The sequence below is a fragment of the Brachycentrus maculatus genome, unplaced genomic scaffold, assembly GCF_059751285.1.
Source record: "Brachycentrus maculatus isolate JH-2025_06_01 unplaced genomic scaffold, ASM5975128v1 h1tg000050l, whole genome shotgun sequence".
Classification (NCBI taxonomy): domain Eukaryota; kingdom Metazoa; phylum Arthropoda; class Insecta; order Trichoptera; family Brachycentridae; genus Brachycentrus; species Brachycentrus maculatus.
In genome coordinates, this window is record NW_028280804.1 from 1,919,708 (window position 1) to 1,940,813 (window position 21,106).

General features: G+C 33.0%; 1 protein-coding gene across 4 annotated transcripts in view; it reads left to right on the plus strand.

The window, feature by feature from the left end:
- Nucleotides 1–536: 536 nt before the first annotated feature.
- LOC148312085 (sodium/potassium-transporting ATPase subunit alpha) overlaps nucleotides 537–21,106 on the plus strand; it is a 106,930-nt gene continuing 86,360 nt past the window's right edge. For all 4 annotated transcript variants that reach the window (XM_088277877.1, XM_088277874.1, XM_088277876.1 and 1 more), the window contains exon 1: nucleotides 537–589. In XM_088277877.1, the coding sequence (XP_088134003.1) occupies nucleotides 566–589 (24 nt within the window). In that variant the 5' untranslated portion in view covers nucleotides 537–565. The remainder of the gene's footprint in view (nucleotides 590–21,106) is intronic.

Sequence of the window (21,106 nt, forward strand, 5' to 3'; positions counted from 1 at the left end):
TATTCTGATGACGTCAATGCAATAAAATAATAAGTATGAATGTAATATAAAATCCATACACCAGTGTACCGGTGTATTGAAATTAAACTTATTGCTTACTAATGTAAAAGATTAATGAGAGACCCGAGGAAAATATTTTGTGACATTTTCCAAACATGAGGGCCCAGTGGAACAGAAAGACGACTCAATTTTTTCTTATACACAGATTTAAATATGGTCTACTAGCCTTCTCAAATTTAAGTATTCGAAAAAAAATGAATTTTCTAATTTCAAACCAAGTATTATCAATTTTTACATAAAAAATTATAAAAAAAACCTTCTATTTTAATATGAACTAAACTTCCAAAATGGCTTATTTCTCATGTCACCGTATTCATATAAGAATAATAGAAGAATCTGTCATATCTTAAAAAAATCGTAAATACCTGTCTACAGATAGAAAATATGTATGCTCAATAATAGAGGAGTACCAACCTACCTAGATAGGTATGCTTTTTTCAAACGAAATAAACAAAGGTGTTCAGGCAACACTCAGTGACTCAAGGTGTTGAATTGGTGTTGAAACATGGCGTCGAAGGATTCGTCTGAGGTAAGAAATTGATAAACATATCGTATTTTGGTTGTGTTTTGTTAGTTTTATGTACAGATAAGATAATTTATCAGCAGTCTGATTTTAGGTTATTTTAAAAATATTTTTTAATACGATCATTTACATGGTCGGAGCGGTACATAACCGCCGAAATTTTGTAGGGGTAACGCCCTTTTCGGTGTAATTCCAATTTTACACCTGTTATTTGTGTTTTTTTATGGTTGCGGCTTTTATGTGTGCAAATGTGTGTTATAATATATATCATACTAAATAAATTTCTCACATTTATCTAGGGTTTCACCTATTGACAAGTGTTTTTAGTAATGTCAAATTTTACGCTAATTGTCAAAAATGATTTAACTTACAGAGTGACGTTTTATTTTCGTATTATTGTTTATGTGTCAGCATACACCAATATAAATTGACTTTTATTTTAAATTGGACATAGTTCAACTAGCATATGAAATTTATTATACGTCAATACTCAAAGTACACTACAAATAATGATTTTTATCCGATGAAATTAAATATAGACATTAATAAACGTATATCATGGGATTACCTAAACGATTGTTTTATGTATCTTATTTAATATCCTAATTAATTAGATATGTGTAAATGGCTGCTTTAAAAGGGTCTTTGATTGGCGACCTGTGACTCGATTTATTGTTACTGGTTAATTTCTATTTATATGTTTGAACGAAACCACTAAAACCTAATTACGAAAGATCTTGGAATTTGAGGTTATGATGTTACTGGAATGTTAAACTATGCAAGGTGACTATTTCTCCTAGTATTATCAGTACAGTCATGATTGTTCATGACTCCTGGACATGTCCTGGCTAGGAAATTAAAGAAAATCTTTACCTAAGGTATGCATTACTTCCAGAACTTTTTTCCCTTGCATATTCAGAATCATTACAAAAACTTTAAAAGATTAAGAAATTATTTGTATGTGAAAGTTACCAACATTTTCGGTTAAGTAAAGTGACATTCTGTTGCTAGGATAATCTTTTTATGATACAATGTATGGGATGAGTTGCTATGCTGCCATGTTTTAATGGAAAAGTTTGCATTATATAATGTTACCATACATTGGTGACAGGAGCATAAGGGTTTAACATTATTTAGCCAGTAATGTTAAAAAGTACTTAATTGAACTTGTGTTATATTTGATATTTTCGTGTTTATTATTATTATTATTTTTATTATTCTAATAAATAAATATTTTACTATTATGAGCTGAGGAACTTTTAGACAAGGAATGAAAATGTTACCAGCGGTAAAAGAACACAGTGATATATTTGAAAAGTGTGGCCTTGCACTTGGGTAAACAAAAGTTTTATGATTTTTAAAAATATTTGTATTGTTTGTAATGTTAATGACACCAAATCTTTTCATTACTACATAACTACAAATGATTTTGTCTTTCCTTAATATGTCTAACCTTTTGACAAACCTATTTTGTATAAATACCCAGCAATTCAGAGAGCTATTGTATTGTTTTACTGATTTATTGTTTATTGGTTATATAAATTATGGGTGGCCAGGACAATTGATTCAGATTTGCTAGAAGTATATTTTATTTCATTATATTCAGGCTTGTCTGTATGCGTCAGGTGTTCTTAAATATGTTTTTGATGAAGGTAGTCATATATGTTATTCACTGTGCTACATATACTTATATTCCTAAATTGTGTTTAAGGACTGATTTTTAAAATAATGAAAGTCTTTAAAATGCAACCTAGTCCTGCCATATCTTTTCTGATGGCTGTCAATGTTCGATGTATTGAGAGAATATATATATTTTTAATAAAATATTGGTCCGGAATCGACAAAGGGTAAATAAATAATTCTAAATGAATTCTTTTGAAAGCAATATTTAGTATTAAATAATTATTTTTTTTGCATTCATGAAATTTAATGAAAAAAGGGCTTATCATGAGTGAAGTGAGATAAATCTACGATCAACGAAATTATAAACCAGGGACAGTTGATTAAATATTGCAAAATAATACATGAACATTGGCGAACTTATTTCTAAGAAGCAATATCTTCCAACCAACCATAATAAACCATCGTTAAAAATCTTGTTTAAACGAAAGCGGCTACACTTTAAGTGTTTTGACTCGAGGGTTTTGAGTGCTAGTAATTTAATGGAATGGTTTAAACTGCATGAGGGTAGTATACAGGAATTGAGAATCGGGTTAATCCTTTTTTTGCACGGACTTCGTTGGAAGATGAAATTTTAACAGCATTACTGAATAATGCCAAAAATTTTGTATTTTATTTTGCAATTAAAAAAAGTGCGTTAAATTTTGGGTAAGGTTTGATTTTGTCCGTCTCCGTAGTGTAATGGTCAGCTCGCTCGGCTACTGTTCTGGAGATCCCGAGTTTGATTCCCAAGGGTGGGTCAAATAAACATAAGTGATTTTTTCACTCTAATATTTATTTAATATTACCCTGGACTGGTACCTGAAGCGGAGGGCCGATCACCTTGCCTTCATGTTTTAACGACCAAGATAAAACTGTGTTTATATGATGCAGGTCCTATGCATCAATAAGGGTTTGATATGATATTTGATTTTCAATAAACAGATTGTGTGAGAAATTGGTACGTTTATGTCCATTTGAAATGCCACTTGGTGAAAAACTGACAAGATAATCTTCACTGTCAAATCTATAGATGGTGCTTTTGAGCCGAAAGAACCTACCTTCATGCATTTTGTCGAAGACGAGGATCGGTCCATATCGCTCTGCTGACACAGATCTGCCGTCTTCGGGCACGGGGTGAGGGGAGCTGCCATTGTTTAGCCTTGCATAGCGTTTAGCGCTCTCTAATATCCCGACCGCAATTTCAATTGAGAGCATCCGCATTAGGAGCGCGGGGTACAGCGGCACATTTTGCTGCCCGCGACCCTGCCGCCATCTGCCGCCGCCGGCTGTCACGATTTTATCTTGGCTGGAAACCGCCCCTTCCCGAACAAAACGCATATTTTCCCGCTGAAAACGGTGCAGCGTCCATACCGATTCTGTCGTACTGAAAAGCCAAGCTTTTCAAGGCTTGAATATCGACTATTAAACGTCCCAAAAAATATGTTAGTAGAGGATATGTCGTTTTTAATTTCAGTTTTACTTGGGAAATACCACTATTTCTTAAAATCTATTGTGACACGTATTTCGATAGATTCCGCATCATTTTCAAACACCGCATATGAAGTCAGTTCTAAATTTTAAATTAATGAAATAATATCTCAACTGCAAGTTTTTTATGAATTGATTCGGCAGTCACTTTATGGTAAAGTCTATCCACTTTTAATTTAAATTTTATTTAGTAAATACCACTATTCATTAAAATATTCTATGAAACGTGTTTTGATGCATTCAGCATCATTTTCATACGGTGTTTGATAATTATGCGGAATGCATTGAAACACCTGTCACAATAGATTTTTACGAAATAGTGGAATAAATAAAAACATAAGTTTTTTTTTTTAATTTATATTTTTAACTTAATTTATCCTTTTTAAATTTTGCGGTAGACGTTAATTTTTTTTGAAGATATTTCACAAAATATATATTTTTTCCATTGATATTTCTTTAACTTAGAGCAAACGAAATCAGAAATCTTGATTTAATACAGTGTATTTAGTAGACTGTAAAATTGTTTCTCGTATAATGAACGACACGGCAATAAATTAGCATAACTAATAAGTGCCTTCTCGATATTTGCATCAATCACGTGTCAATTTTCTGAGAAGGCCTTTTCGACGATTAAAATATAGGATAAAAAAACTAACCATGTTAGAAAAACTTGACACGTACGTTAATAATTATCGTAAGCGTATCTGCATTTGAAAAACGATTTACATTGACCTTTTCGTACTTGAATTTATGCAAAAAAATGTTTATGGTCCATTTTAAATTTAGTGGATATTGTAAAGGCGAAAAAAATAGATTTATACAAAAAATGTATTTCTAATTTTCTTAATAAAATAAGCAAATTTGATTATTTGTGAATATTGTTGACAAATCTGAACTGGTATTCTGAATTCGATTCCCGTCTGGATGTGTACACACTTATCGAGTTTTATTGATTTTTCTGAAAACTTTCGCACGATAGATTTTATTTTGTTCACCATATTATGGAAAGTAGAAATGTATAATTTTTACAACATTTTGAGTGTGTCCAAATACAAATATGAAAAATAATCCAGATTTTTTAACAAGTATTTGGACACACTCAAAATGTTGTAAATAAATAAACTGGTCTAATTATAAGCTCAAATAATAAAAATGAAAATGATATTTTCTGGCGTTTCTCATGTGTGTGATTATAATCCAGGATTCGGACCTCACACACTAATGTAAAAGTTTCTGCTCAATAAAAAGCTTCTTTTCATCTCGCCAATGGATGTCTCTAGTGAAGTTCTAAATTGGTTCATATATATAAAACTTCCAAGAATTTGAGTAGTGTGGTTGTCAATAATTGGTGAATGTTACACGTGTGTAAAGTGATCACTTAAACCAGCCTATGACGGTCGTTAGCCCCGTAAATGCCCAAACTTCCATATTCTTCTTCATCTTTGATGAGAAAATTTTTCATTATTTTACTTTGTATTTTTTTCTCGAAAGTCAATTCCAGAAAATTCTTACCCATAGTACAAATAGGAAAGCAGTTTACATTATCTTATTTAATATACAGATGGTAGATTCAACTGAGAAATAACTAAAATTGCGGTTGTTGAAAAAAAAAACCCACTTAAAACAACTGTTGAAAACATAAAACTTGCAAACATAGTTATTTTTTATTATTGAAATTTGTACGTCCAAAGATGAAATGTCCTTGACGCCATTCGAGTTTCAACTCATCCATACATAATGTATGAGCGTAGGTACGAATACCTGATAATGAAGAGTCAGGCTAATGACCCTACTTGTCGCTAGTCAAGTATTCACAGAAAGATGATGTTATGTCACGCGGTCGTCACCAATTGATCCACAATAAACTAACGTGATACACGTTTGAGATTTGGTTTTAGCCTTACATCAAACTCAATCAAGAGTGTTCGTTCAAGATTAGGTACTTGTTTTTGTTGGTGTACCTACGGGCAGACTTAATTATGCGGTAATTAGACGTGGGTAGTCCGCGAACAACCAGATCTTAATCACCCGTTCATTTACATTATTTGAGTAACCGGATCCTAATTTGAGTGAATTTCGTTCACCAACGCGGACCCGTTCACCGGTTTAAAAAATATTGTCGAAAATTTTATAATTCACGATAGCAAAATATCTCATGACCGTTTTTTTCGCCGATGGAAGAAATTTCTGAGTGAAGTGTTAACGAAAAAGACACTTTCACAGCATTTTTTTTAAAATTCTCGGCTCCACATCAGTGAAATTGTGGAGAGTGAATGACATGAGGTTTTATAACAAATATATTCAATATCTTGTCGGTGTAAAGAATTGGCATGCGTCAATAATAAATTTTCAGCTTATCAAAATTATTAATCTCTCCTCACACGTAATTGCTTGGGAGATAAGAAACTTTAAATTTAAGTATCGTAAGATCCGAAAATATTACCTACGCATTTTATTATCAATTTAGCCTTTAATTCTTTGTAAATTCATATCGTCAATAGGATTTACCCAATCAACTACTGATTATTTTATATTGACGTTTATTGCACACTGCTCATTTTTGTTTTACGAGGGACAATCATTTTAATATTGTTGTAGGTGAAACTTGCCAATAAATAAGTGATTTTTTTTCTTCTTTAAAAAAATGTAACAGCTTATCATTCTGGTGATAATCCAGTTACTGAAGGTTGTCCGCCATACTGGAATATCATGAATGATTCCTCGCTAGGGCAGAGATTGAATTCCCGTCCACTCCCTAATGTTAAGGACCCAGAACCTCCTTTCAGCCTATGCCTTTTCAATCTATTGCTTTCCTCATCATTTTGGAAAAGTTGAGTTGCTACCGGTTAAGTCTCATTGGCGTATCTCAGGTACTCAAATTTCCTTCGTACAGTATAGGTCACTAATTGGCGAGTTTTCCCGACTACCAAGTAGCCTAGTATGTACCTCTTCATTCGTCGTTCGGTCCATTTAATATGTCGATAGTGTAATGGCAAAGCGGTATATCTGTCAAATTTTTCATTTTCTAAGTTTGCTCTACAAAATGTCTAAAATAGTATATTCCATAATCTGGCAAAAGGATATAACTGTAGTTGCAATATTATTTAGTTTTATTAAGATATGTACATATAAAAATACATAAAACAAATGAGTTATTTAATTTCACAAGTTTGTTTTTGCTCTCCTGTACAATTTGGTCTGAGACAGATATATCCCTTTGTCTTTACACTACCGATATACGCGACATCACAAAATACATAAGTCATATACACATATAATATTCGCGATGAGTAATTTCTATTTCTCATTTTAAATAAAGCCACATTTCCATGGGCTCTATTTTTTATCATTTTACAAGAGACTTGGCATCTCAATTCTATATTGATATTCCAATTACATAATATTGAGATCATTTTATGAAAATTATCTCCAGCAAAAAGCAACAGACCTTCGACGCTGACTATACTACATATTTTGGTCCATTCTTCCTCTTAGGCCTCCGTGGTGTAATGGTTAGCGTGGTAAGCTACCGTGCTGGAGGTCCTGGGTTCGATTCCCAGGGGGAGGGTTGAAAGTAAATATTCGTGATTTAACACTCTAATATTTATTTAATATAACTCTGGACTGGTCCCTGAAGCGCAGGAGTGATCAACATGTGATTAACGATCAAGATAACACTGCGTCAACACTATGCAGTGCCCTATGCACCATTGGATGTGGATAAGGGTTAGGAGAGGGGGCTCCTCTTTGGCTTCTCCCTTACTTCTTGATTCCTTAGTATATTACATCAATTAAATATGAAGCTAGTTAGTACTATTTTTTATTCCAATCAGCCAGTATCGGCACTGTCACTTTTTTAACAGCTTAGCGTGACAGGGATGCTGATGCTGGTAGCGTTCGTCACCGAGTCGCGCGTCTTGTACCATATACGATGGACCACACTAATTATGGTAGGTCTAATAAGGATGTGTTTATACTTCCCGAGATTACGTACGTCACGTGGCGACCTCTTCCGGGCCGAGTGTTGCGAAAGGCCCGTCTTCTCAATTTCTGGATCATAAAAATTCACTCAGTTTACAGCGTGTAATGGGGATCAGCCCAACGACCTAGTTACGGCTGTTTGTACAGCGTGTTGTGTAATACTTTGTGTTGTAAATACGACAGGACAGGGCTTTATTGAAAAGGACCTTTTATGAGCCCTTTTTTTGAAAAGGCAAAACTCCCTATTATGTATCCTTCAATAAAACTTACACTGCTTTCATACTTTGAGCTGTGATAAAATGCCTACTTTCTGTTTTTTTTATATCGCACAACTTGAGTACATCATAGACTATGGGTGCCCAACCTTTTCTTGCTATGGGAGCCACTTTTCAAAATTAAGATTTTTTACGATTGATTCGTGAAAAATCATATTATTTAAAAGTGTAGTACGAATCTTTTTTTATTGAACCAATTTTTTCACTGAAATTTTAAAAACGTCATTTTAAATGCCAAATATCACGAAATGTGTCCTTACAAAACAATTCAATGTATATATATATATCTATATATATATATATATATATATATATATATATATATATATATATATATATATATATATATATATATATATATATATATTTATCTATATATATATATATATATATATATATATATATATATATATATATATATATATATATATACATATTATTTTTTTTATTTTTCACATGTTGTATCGTTGACAATCTGCAGATAATTATGCGAGTATAGAAGGGCATAAAATTCAATACTCTGTCAAAAACAGTAAACGGTTTTATCCCCCTCGCTCATTTTTATAACGCTTCATAAAAATGTAACAACTCATTAGTACATGTCATTTCCAATAATTTCCTTAATATTTTTTTCCGAACTCGATACGATAGTTTTTACAATCGGATCGCTTTGCGATAGACCAGTTACAGGCATCCTTGGCTTAGACTTCTTAATATTAGAATACATTTATACCTGTAAAATATTTCACTGAAAATGTTTTCAGAAACATTTTATACAAACAATGTAGCGGTTGTGATCCAATTAGCCATACATTTTCAGTCGAGTGCTTTAAGCACATTTGTCCACGGCAAAGGGTATATGCAGTGCACCGCGCGTGACCATGACACCTATCCTGTAAAATGATGACAATCGTACCCACTGGTACATAGTACGTAGTGTTATCTAAGTGTTATTAAAGGACACCAGTCTCTGCCTACCGCATACTAATATCTCCTAAATAGCTTTTGTCTGCCCCTTGCTACTATTAAGGCCCAACATTCGTTAAGTCGCAACTTTATTTTCTCTAAATCCAGGTAACATTATACGTAATTGATTTTTTTCTTAAAACACCGTTTTTGCACTGAAAAAGTAAGTTTTTATTCGAAATAATTATATGGGTTTGAAGAGAAAAGAGCTATTGAAAGGTAAGGAGTTAAAAATATATATAAAAATATTTGTACAATACATATATGTATATCGCTCATTCCTTTCAACAACGTCATATATAAAAAATCGTCAATTTTCAGTTGTTTTTGGAATGCCCAGAAAATGTACTATATCCCAGCAAAAGCGCCATATTTTCAACTTAATATTTACCCTCTACAGGGTAGAAAGTGTTGTTTTTGCATTTTGAAGTATATGTATTGTTTAATTTTTTTTTAAAATATATTGAATATTTTTCAAATGGAGAAAAAACATTCAGGTTTTACCTAAAAATATCTCTTGCACGGTAAAAAGTTCAATAAGTGGCTTGATCTATTTTTAAGACATTGTATTATATTTTTTAACTTTAAAAACGATCTCTTGAAAAACCAAGTTTTTTTATATATGACGTTGTTGAAAGGAGTGTGCGATATATGTTTAAACTTTTTCTTTAAAACAAATCAACGTATTTGAAAGGTCGAACGGAATTGATTGACGTTTCAGATAAATATTTATCAGAAACTTGACGCAATTGAGAACTTTCGTATTGATTAAAATTTGTCAGACTTGTGATATCAGCGGATCGTTACCTTGATCCGCGTCTTGATATAAGTTGACGAAATGCGCATTTTGTTAATCTCCATTTATCGCCGAATTCATCTAAAATTTGTGAAAATAACCGGTATGTTCGTCAACTGTCACAAAATGAATGATTGCCGAATTAATGATGTTTTCAGTGCCATTTTACAAGAACGTTAGGTGCGTATGCAGAGATAAATGCTAATGATAATTTAAAATAAAAATTGGGATAAAGTAAGTTATATAATCTTCTTCTTCTTCAAACCATTATCCCCACACCAATAGTGCATAGGGCACTGCATCATATAAACGCAGTATTATCTTAATTGTTAACACATGAATTAAAGGTGATCAGCCCTCCGCTTTAGGTACCAGTCCAGGGTAATACTGAATAAACATTAGAGTGAAAAATTACTTATTTGACCCCCCCCCTCTGGAAATCGAACCCGAGACCTCCAGTACGGTAGCCGAGCGTGCTGACCATTACACTACAGAGGCGGACAATACTTGTACTTTATTAACGTTATTTAAAATTTAACTTTGTTTTAAAATTACTATAAATATTTTATTATAACTTAATTATAATGTCTACCGGTTTCGAAGCTAACCGATTCTTTATCAAGACTGATGAATACTTGAGTTTATTAAGTCTTCATAAAGAAGCGGTTAGCTTCGAAACCGGCAGACATTATTATTAAGTTATAATAAAATATTTACTAAGATTTTAAAATAACTTTACATTTTAATTATAAAATGTAAAATCACAAAGTTAGTGCTTCAAATATAAATTGTAATGTTATCTGTTTGCTATAAATCATTTCCACTATCTCCTTTTTTCAAAATTCAATCACAGTGAAGCGCCCTTGAGGTAGTATTTTTCGAAAAAGTGCGCTATATAAATTATTCAAATTTATTATTATTATTACTTTTCTGGTATTTTAACTAGGCCACATTTTCCCCAAGAAATACGCGTGGTATGTGGGGAATTAATTCGTTTGGTATTATATTAAAAAAGTCTCAGGGCCGATTTCGCTTCAGCGGGGCGACCTTGCTGAAAATAGCCCCATTTACAGTTTAGTACATATTCCGCTTCTCAAATTATTACGTCATAAAAACGATCAAAATTTCCCTATGATTATGAATATTTATTTTTAATACACGAACCAACAACTTAGAGTTTTAATTTAATGATTCAAAGTAGCGAATTTTAAATTCTTTCTGGTTTTGTTAATTTTGTATCCCGAATCGTAAGGTCTGCCATATCGTAGTCATACATGAGAATGTGACCAAGTGCATTTCTTACAAAAACGTGATCATTCACTGTTTGATATATTGCTAGCTTAATATTGCCCTGAAAAAAATACAAAAGGATTTTAAGCTTGGAAGGATGATATATATTGACTTATTAAAAATGACTTAATGCATTGATATTTATTTTCTTGCCAAGCAAAAGTGACATAAATGGCCCTCCTGAACATTTTACGTTTAGTTAGTTGGTCACATTCTCCTGTACGACTAGGATATAATACACCCAATTATTGAAATGATCTGTATTAATTTCAATAACTCTGACTTCTATTAAATCTACCGAGGATTTTTTTCTATAAAAGCTAACGATTTTTAAATAAGTGAAATAAATCAAACGTGTCAAAAAAATGATAAATATAGTAATAATGGAAGAATTGGAAAATTTCTAATTAAATCCTCCAGGTGCGCGTACCCAACCCGGGATCAATGCAAAAAAAATATATTTGGCCTAAACTGATCTTAACGTATTGACTTAGTCTATGAAAATGACGAAATTCAATGTCAAAAACAGTAGTTTTGAGATTAACGAGTTTAAAGTTAACTTGAAATGCCAAACCATGTATCAAATTTTGCGGCTACTTGGATAATGAATATTGAGATATTTGTTATATACCGAGGTAACGGAAAGAGGTAGAGAAAAATCTGTGATTGTATATAATAGAGGCCAGTTATAAGAATGCTTTGAGCCGTGTTACGCTAAACAACCGCAACTTGAGTTACGGCTACTTGCCTTTACACATTAGTATAAATAAAAAAAATCGTTTGCTTTTTTAGTTATCATTTAATGACCAAAAGTACGTGTTTTAAATCGCTGATTACATGTTTTTTTTGCAAATTGCGGCACAAATGCTGCGAATCACAATAGGGCAAAGGAAATTAAAGCCATGAAATCAGAGTATGGGACTATGAAGCCTCTCCCACTTGTAGTCCAGTGTAAGGTTGTCGAGTTACACAATGCGGTACTGTCGGTCGGTCAATGGGTACCGTCACATTATGGCGTATGGTTTCCTGTTCATTGCTTTCGATCCACTGACGTCTCACCTTGACCATCTCCGATACTGAATTGATACGCAATACCAATCATACTTCTGCGATATCCATTCCGCTCAATAAAGCCTAAAGAACGATCATGCCGCTTCACCGCAGGTTAGGCAGAGAGACTAGAAAGCCACACCACTCTATCTTATCTTTTATTCTGCATTCATTCATCTCCTCTTACATACCCACCGATTATTTCGACTCCTGAGGGCGCTTGTCCACTACCCGGAATCACACGGAATTTTACCAAATCACACTTGGATTGGCTTGTGCCTTTCTCCATATTTCTTCAGATCGGTGCGTGAATACGTTGCGCGTAAATTCGATCACGCTAAACTGTCGTAGTCGTTTTCATTTTTCAAAACCGGACTGCCGGACGGTGAAATCCCGTGTAGTGGACAAACGCCCTGACTCTGCCGCTTTTGTATCAGTGGGAACATAGACAATAGGGGGGAGGCTTTAGTCATTGTCATATTGTTAATTATGGGTGTATTATTATTTATATTTTTATGAATTTCTATTGTTAAAAATGTTGAGTATATGACTTGAAATACAAATAATAAATAATAAATAAATAAATAAAATAAAAAATAGAAACAGCTTCTACCCCCTCTTCAACATTCAGCGTCCCAAGGACACAACTCAAAATTTTTGAATTAGCTTCACATACGGTGTTTGAAAATGATGCGGAATGTATCGAAACACGTGTTACAGTAGATTTTAAGATATAGTGGTATTTACTAATTAAAACTTAAATTAATTTAATATCTAATTAATTTAATTTAATTTAATTTAATTTTGTAAATCCAATTCATTCCGCGTAGTAACAATTTTAGATGAGGGAAAAAATCTCCCCTGGTAATTGGAGAAAATTTCGATGTTTGTGTTTTCTGGATATTTCGTTCCAACAAAATCCGCCCGTCTTGTTTGCATTACCTTTTGTTAATGGATAATGAGACGGTATTCAAATTTCAAATCTTGAAATGAATACGTTTCTCCCCTCTATTGAAAAATATACAAGGAAGGGTTATTCTTTTTGTGTTTACCCTCGAGCGCTTGTAAAGAATTTTACGTTAGTAATAATTGCGTTCTATATCGCTCACTCCTTTCAAGAACGTCATAAATAAAAAAAAATCGTCAATTTTGAGTTGTGCATGTTTTCGGAATGCCCAGAAAATGTACTATATCCCAGCAAAAGAGGCAAATTTTTAACTTAATATTTACCCGCTGCAGGGCAGAATGTGTTATTTTTGCATTTTGAAGAAAAAGTATTGTTTAATTATTTTTCAAAATATACTAAATATTTTTCAAATGGAGAAAAAACCTTCAGGTTTTACCTAAAAAGATCTGTTGCACAGTAAAAAGTTCAATAAGTGGCTTGATAATTTTTTTAAATACATTGTATTATATTTTTAAACTTTAGAAACGTTCTCCTGAAAAATCCAGATTTTTGGATTTATGACGTTCTTGAAAGGAGTGAGCGATATTTTATAAGTATTAACCATTTTTATTTCACAAAGTGATCAAACAATATTTCTAAGTTCATAGAACTTCGGATGGTGATAAACTCTAAAAGACATTTTTACGTCTCACATGGCCTTGTGTATAAACAATATGCATCTCAATGATTTATTACACAGGTTTTTCACATAGAATTAATACAGCAAGGTTGTTCATGTCATTATATTATTTATTAATTGATACAATATAAAATCATCCTTCTTCGTACCCCCCATCCGCACCCAAAGGTGCACAGGACACTGGATCAAATTGATGCAATGTTAAATTGATCGTGAATCATATGAAAGCAATCAGTCTTTCGCTTGATATACAAAGTCATGAGTGGATATACAAAACAATACAAATAATATAATAAAACACTCTACTTTTTTCACTTTTATTTTATTTGACCAGTGATCGGGTTTCATCATCTGACTGATCGACAACATCAGATAATGTTGGTAATAACGAAACCCGATAAAATAAAAGCGGAGAAGAACTATATAGTTGTTCTATTATATAAAATAAAATGCTGTTTCACTGAGAAATTTAAGTACAAAACTTAAAGCCAATACAAATAATACCAATTCAATTCATGAAAAATATATTTTGTTTCGATATTTTTATTTAAATGAGTCGCAGTTTTGTTTATAATGAATGCATTGACTCGTTGGATTGTGCTTTTGTGTATTTTGCATTTAGTTTATTTATTAGCTTGTAGTTGTTTTCGGGTATTTACTTTTTTTAGAGATTGTTTTCATAACACGTTTGCGATTTACGTTACAACACTTCTCGGAACCGTGAAACCAGCTTTCTATGGATGAAAAAATATATAAATATTGTGAATATTTGGTATTATAAACAAGTGACTCGTGCCGGCAAACCTTGACGCCATGACCGGATTTATTTAGATATGCGAAGCTGCCCAACTAAACTGTCTGGGCGCTTGTGCACTACACGGAATTTTACTGTCCCGCAGTCCGTTTTTTTTCAAATAAAAACGACTACGACAGTTTAGCGTGATCGAGTTCACGCGCACCGTGATCACGCACCGATCCGAAGAAAGACGGACAAAAGCACAAGCCAATCATCCGTTTTTTCATGCTAACCGGACTGCCGGACAGTATAATAACGTGTAGTGCACAAGCGCTCTCTGGGCGTTTGTCCACTACACGAATGTTACCGTCCGGCACGTCAGCTAGCGTTTCAAAACGACGATTGGCTTGGATTGGCATGTGCTTTTGTCCATATTTCTTCGGATCGGTGCTCTTGATCGGTGCGTGAACACGTTGCGCGTAAATTCGATCATGCAAAACTGTCGTACTCGTTTTCATTTGAAAAAAAACCGGATTGCCGGACGGTGAAATCCCGTGTAGTGGACAAACGCCCTCTGAGCGCTTGTGCACTACACGGAATTTTACTGTCCGGCAGTACGTTTTTTTTTTTTTTTTTTAATAAAAGTGACTACGACAGTTTAGTGTGATCGAATTTACGCGCATCGTGATCACGCACCGATCAAGCGCACCGATCCGAAGTAAGATAGCCAAAAGCACAAGCCAATCATCCGTTTTATCATGCTAATCGGACTGCCGGACGGTAAAAATTCGTGTAGTGCACAAGCGCTCTCTGGCTGTAGCGCCGGTGCTGGAGGTCTGCTGGCGTCGTTTTCCATTTGGTCGGAAACGGCTCTGCCTCGGGACCTTTATTCGCCTTTTTATTGTATAATCGCGTGACGCACACGGCCGTGTAGCGTGTAGCGTGTAGCAGACGGAGTAATAAGTAAAGTAGTTTCCTTTCTGCCTTCCAGTCTGCCTCCGCCCATGTTTGCTATTCGCTTATACCACAAACTACCAGCTAGACTTCTGCTCTACGTATATTTACCGAGTGTGATTACCAAATAACGATTTAATAGACAAGCATCGCTATCGGAATACGTTGATAACATTTGAAAACCATTCGTATAGATGTGAATAATGGATAGATATTACTTATTCTGTTATCTATTTGAAATGGTATTCGTGTAATTTGTTTGTTTTGTTTTATTTGTTCGGGAATTGTACAGCTTTACATATAAAAAGTACATAATAAACAATAGTTACATTAACAATAATAAACATTACATTACATTAACAAAAAATAGTTACATAAATAAAAATAAAACCAATTAAACAATTCCACATTTATGTTATAATAACCATTAAAAAACATTCAGAGATTAAAAAAAAAATGTTAGCGTGTTAAGCTGTCGTGCTGGAGGTCCCGGGTTCAATTCCAAGAGAGGGGTATAAATAAATATTAGTGATTTTACACTCTAATATTTATTGAATATTATCCTGGACTGGTCCCTGAAGCGCAAGAAAGATCACCTTGCCTTCGTGTAAGTAACGATCAAGATAAGACTGCGTCAATACGATGCAGTGCCCTATGCACCATTGGGTTCGGATAAGGGTTAGAAGAAGAAGAAGAATATGTTTTTAGCGGTTTATTTCAGCTTTTGATGTCGAATTGTCAAATATGCTAAGAGTCAAATATGCCCCATAGACAACTAAATTTGAGCATTTTTGTGATTAGCGTTCAATGATTGAACCCCAAAGTCTTAGACTTTTGTAGAAATCATAACTTGATTCGGTTTTTGGAATCCATCGCACTGCGCTCTTATACTTTTGGCTATCTTCTTATTGCATATTTTTCGGTATCTTTTTATACCTATGTTGGTTATTGCATTTCGCATCTCTAATAGCCCATTTACGCGTTCCTGCTTACCTGCACTAAAACTTTGTGCGGTTTTTCCATCCACACACACCTGCTGACTTGTGCTAAAATGTTTTGTACCAGAAGGTACCTGTAGCCGAGCTATAGGGGTTGCCATAATAGTAAAACCGCTGCTGTCTCGCGCCCTCGCATTGCAGCTGTAGATGGCGGCGAGCAACTTGTTCGATTTATTTAATACAATTTCACCGAGAAGAAAAAAAATGGAAAAATAAAATAATTTTTTTGACGAATTTATAAAAATGCTTGAAGTGATTGCTATCTACAAGCTTTAAATTAATAACGATGGTTGCTAATTTAGTCCAATTTTTTAAATTCGTTCACATTTTATTACTTTTGACAATATGCACAAAACTCACGATGAAGAGAAATTGGTCTTTAGAAATATTAGCGGCCCATATCGCTCACTCTTTTCAAGAACGTCATATATCAAAAATCGTAAATTTTCAGTTGTGCATGTTTTCAGAATGCCCAGAAAATGTACTATATCCCAGCAAAAGCGGCATATTTTAACTTAATATTTACCCGCTACAAGGCAGAAAGTGTTGTTTTTGCATTTTGAAGAAAAGGTTTTGTTTAATTATCTTTTTTAAATAAACTAACCATTTTTGAAATGGAGAAAAAACATTCAGGTTTTACCTAAAAAGATCTGTTGCACAGTAAAAAGTTCAATAAGTGGCTTGATATTTATTTTTAATAAATTGTATTATATTTTTAAACTTTAAAAACGATCTCATGAAAAATCAAGTTTTTTGATTTATGATGTTCTTGAAAGGAGTGAGCGATATGTGAACTTTCCTGTTGTGTCATTACAATCTGAGTCACTCTAGGTAAGACATTTTAGGGCACTGTCGCTGACCCTTTAATAAAGTTCTTACATTGCGTATTACACACTCATACGCTGAGGCATATAACAACATGTATAGAGAAATTTACCTACTTCATATTGGGGAGATGAGTATCCCTCCCACTGATGTGCAGAGACAAATGGCAAACATAGAGCAGTTTCGTAATATATATATATATATATATATATATATATATATATATATATATATATATATATATATATATATATATATATATATATAATAAATACTAGTACATGCATAAGATTTCATAAGGTTTATTTTCAATTTATCGCAAAATGAATGAGTACAAAGGACAAACAGATTTTCAATAAGCGAAATCTGTAATTGACGTATAAAACTGTCGATTATTAAAAAAATACTTTTTTGATTGTTTCGAAACTGCTTTTACGTTGTAGATAATGGATTCATAAGATTTTTATTTATTTATTAATCTATTTTTATAAAATAAATCAACTTTGTTTTTAACCACTTTTTAAAAACACCACAAAAAGTGGTTAAAAACAATGTTGTTTTATTTTATAAAGTTTATAAAATGTGCCACAAAGTATCTGCGAAAAACATTCCAGATATTAATCTATTGTTTGCATCGTTTGATTTGCATCAGTCAGATAATAATACATTATTGGGTGAGAATCAAAATGTGTCAATTTACTAATGTTTTGTTTTATAACCTATATTATGTCATAAAATTATTTTTGCAATACTAATGCTTACGTTTATAAAGATAATACCTATTTTTGTAACTTATCACCTGATAAATCAATTTTTAATTATAAATAGAATACAGTATTTTATTTTTGTAATCACCTTATCAAAATGCTCCATTGTTTTAATATGATTCACAAAGTTTTAAATTTCAAGATCAGTTGGTGATTCGGATGACCTTTTTGAATCTAACAGGATGAATACCATAATATTATATGTTCATGCTCTATACGATATGTGTGCTTAGATGCATATATGTCCAAAATCTTTAAAAAAAATTAACTGGTGATAAAAATTTATAGTTAACAGCCTTGTTTATTAATAACAGAGAGATGCGATTTCTATCATAATAATTAAATACATTTTGACGATGCAAATTTACTGATGCAAAAACTATGATTCCTAAGCAAAAGTGTATGGACTTGTATTTGGCTTATTTTTTCTTAAATTTTGAAGTTGCATCCGTATATGCTTTCCGGTACATATATGATCACGATGCTTTAATAAATACTTTTCCATAGTTTGAGATTCTCGCTTCTCGAGTTCGATTGGTAGAACGCCACTTTTAACGCACGTTTCAATCACTGCGTTACAATTTTGAGGCTTGCAGTACGTTCTAATGATGTCCCAATTATAACGTTACAATTTTGAGGCTTGCAGTACGTTCTAATGATGTTCTAATTATAATGTTACAATTTTGAGGCTTGCAGTACGTTCTAATGATGTTCCAATTATAACGTTACAATTTTTAGGCTTGCAGTACGTTCTAATGATGCTCCAATTATAACGTTACAATTTTGAGACTTGCAGTACGTTCCGATAACGTTTTAATCACAACTTTACGATTTTGAGGCCTGAAGTATGTTTCAATAACGTGACAATTTTGAGGCTTACAGTACGTTCTAAGAACGTTCCAATTACAACGTTACAATTTTGGGACTTGCAATACGCTCCAATAACGCTTTAATCACAATTTTACACATTTGAAACATGCAGTACGTTCCAATAGATGTTTACAGACTTGTTTTTGAAAGCTGTTAACTGTTTTTGATTTTTAGGAACTTGCATTGAGCATAATTTTTGCAAACCCTTGAGAAAAAAAACATCTGAAGATTGATATTCTGTTCGTTGTCTTATATGGACGAAATTCATTTGTTTATTTATAATTCACAAGTCGGTGAAAAAAATATTCATATAACTGGTTATGACTCGTGACTGGTATATTTATTTTGTTATTGTAAACGATGTCTGCTGTGGAGATTTTTAATTTTATTCAAATTCGTTTTGAGGCATTGAAATTATTCGTATCGCTTATGTTAATCTTTTTTTTGTTCGTTTTAAAATTTAACTATCTAGATTTAATATCATGACGTCAATGTTCTAATCATATAAAAGTGAAGCGAAAAATCATTGTTTTTTGGTCTGTTCAATTTGATGTGATATCGTAATTCAATAAATAATAATATAAAACGGGTTTTTAAATCGGGGTACTCGAATTCTTTAAAGATTTTTATGATTTCATATAATACCAGAGTTAAAAATTAGGTATCCTACAATAAACATAAAAAATATTTGAAGCACTAACTTTGTAATTTTTCATTTTAAAATTAAAATGTAACTTTTAAAGATGATTTTAAAACAAAGTTACATTTGAATTATTAACAAATATTTGTATTTTTTCATTGCCTTTTTGCGATCTCTATTTGAAAGCGTATCGACGCTGCAAAGCGAAAATCCTTAATACGCCATTTTTGAAGCCAATAAACAGTCTGCGTTACCTTTTCACGTCGGATTTTGAAGGAAATGGCATTATACGTATAACGAATAGCTACCTTTATTAAGGGGATATTACAAAATACAAAAACCAAACCAAATTCCAAAGTTCAAATTTCATCCATATGGTTGTTTGAACAGGTTTAGGATTTCCCCAAACTTCTCCACGAATCACTTGAAATAAGTGCATTTTATGCACAAAAAATATCTTACATTATATTGAGTCTCCAAATCTTTGTTCACAAATCTTGGTTTGTCCACGTAGGAGTTATTTATATTGACACCTCAACATAGACAAATAAAAACATGGAAGTCTGGGTATTTACACGGCTTACGACATGTCAAAGGCCCGTTAAAGTGATCACTTTATAAACGTGTAACGTAAATAAAAAAAATACATACTCAACTAAACTATATATGGTGCTAATAATTCGCATGTGACGGAAGGTATCGATTAAATAATATATGTATATACCATATAATTAATTTTAATTAATCCCTTACCGCACCCCAATGGTGCATAGGGCACTGCTTCATATAAACGCAGTGTTATCTCGATCGATTACACATGAAGGAAAGGTGATCAGCCCTCCACTTCAGGTACCAGTCCAGTGTAATATTGAATAAATATTAGAGTGAAAAAATCACTTATATTTATTAAACCCCCCTGGGAATCGAACCCGGGACCTCCAGAACGGTAGGCGAGCATGCTGACCATTACACTACGGAGGCGGAGGCGGATATACCATATAACATCCGAATATTGTGAATAGTGGTTGTCAATCGTGGTAAGAATGGTGGATGTTACACGTGTATACCTACACGTATATAAGTGATAACTCTTAAACCAGCCTATGACAGCCCATAACTCCTGTAAATGCTTAGACTTACATTTTTTTATTTATATATGTTATACATATATTACTTATTTTATCTCCAATCGTCGCTCGAAGCTTTTTGCTTTCCAGAGTTGATGTACATGTATAGTTGAGTTGGGAAATCCTAGCATAACCGGTATAACTTCAAGTTCACGAAAGAAGCAAAAGCAAAAAAATCGTCCGCGGTCTTAGAAATACCCTTTTCGTGTGAGCAGGGTGTTCCGGCGCGGATCAGTTGAGACCAGATCGCGGTGAATAATACCGGATATTAAGTGTTTACTCACTTCTCAACCTTTTAACAAGCAAATCCTGGCAAGGACCCGCCACCTCATGCGGCCGTATCCTGTGCTCAATTTTCTTGTTGGCGCGATGGCGCGAAATTATTCAGTAGGCGGTTTATGGAATTAAGACAGTTTAATAAAAAAAAAACTTGACATTATTTAATTTTGAATATATACATAATAATTGTGATTCACACCAGGATACGGGATATATGAAATTAGGACAAATTA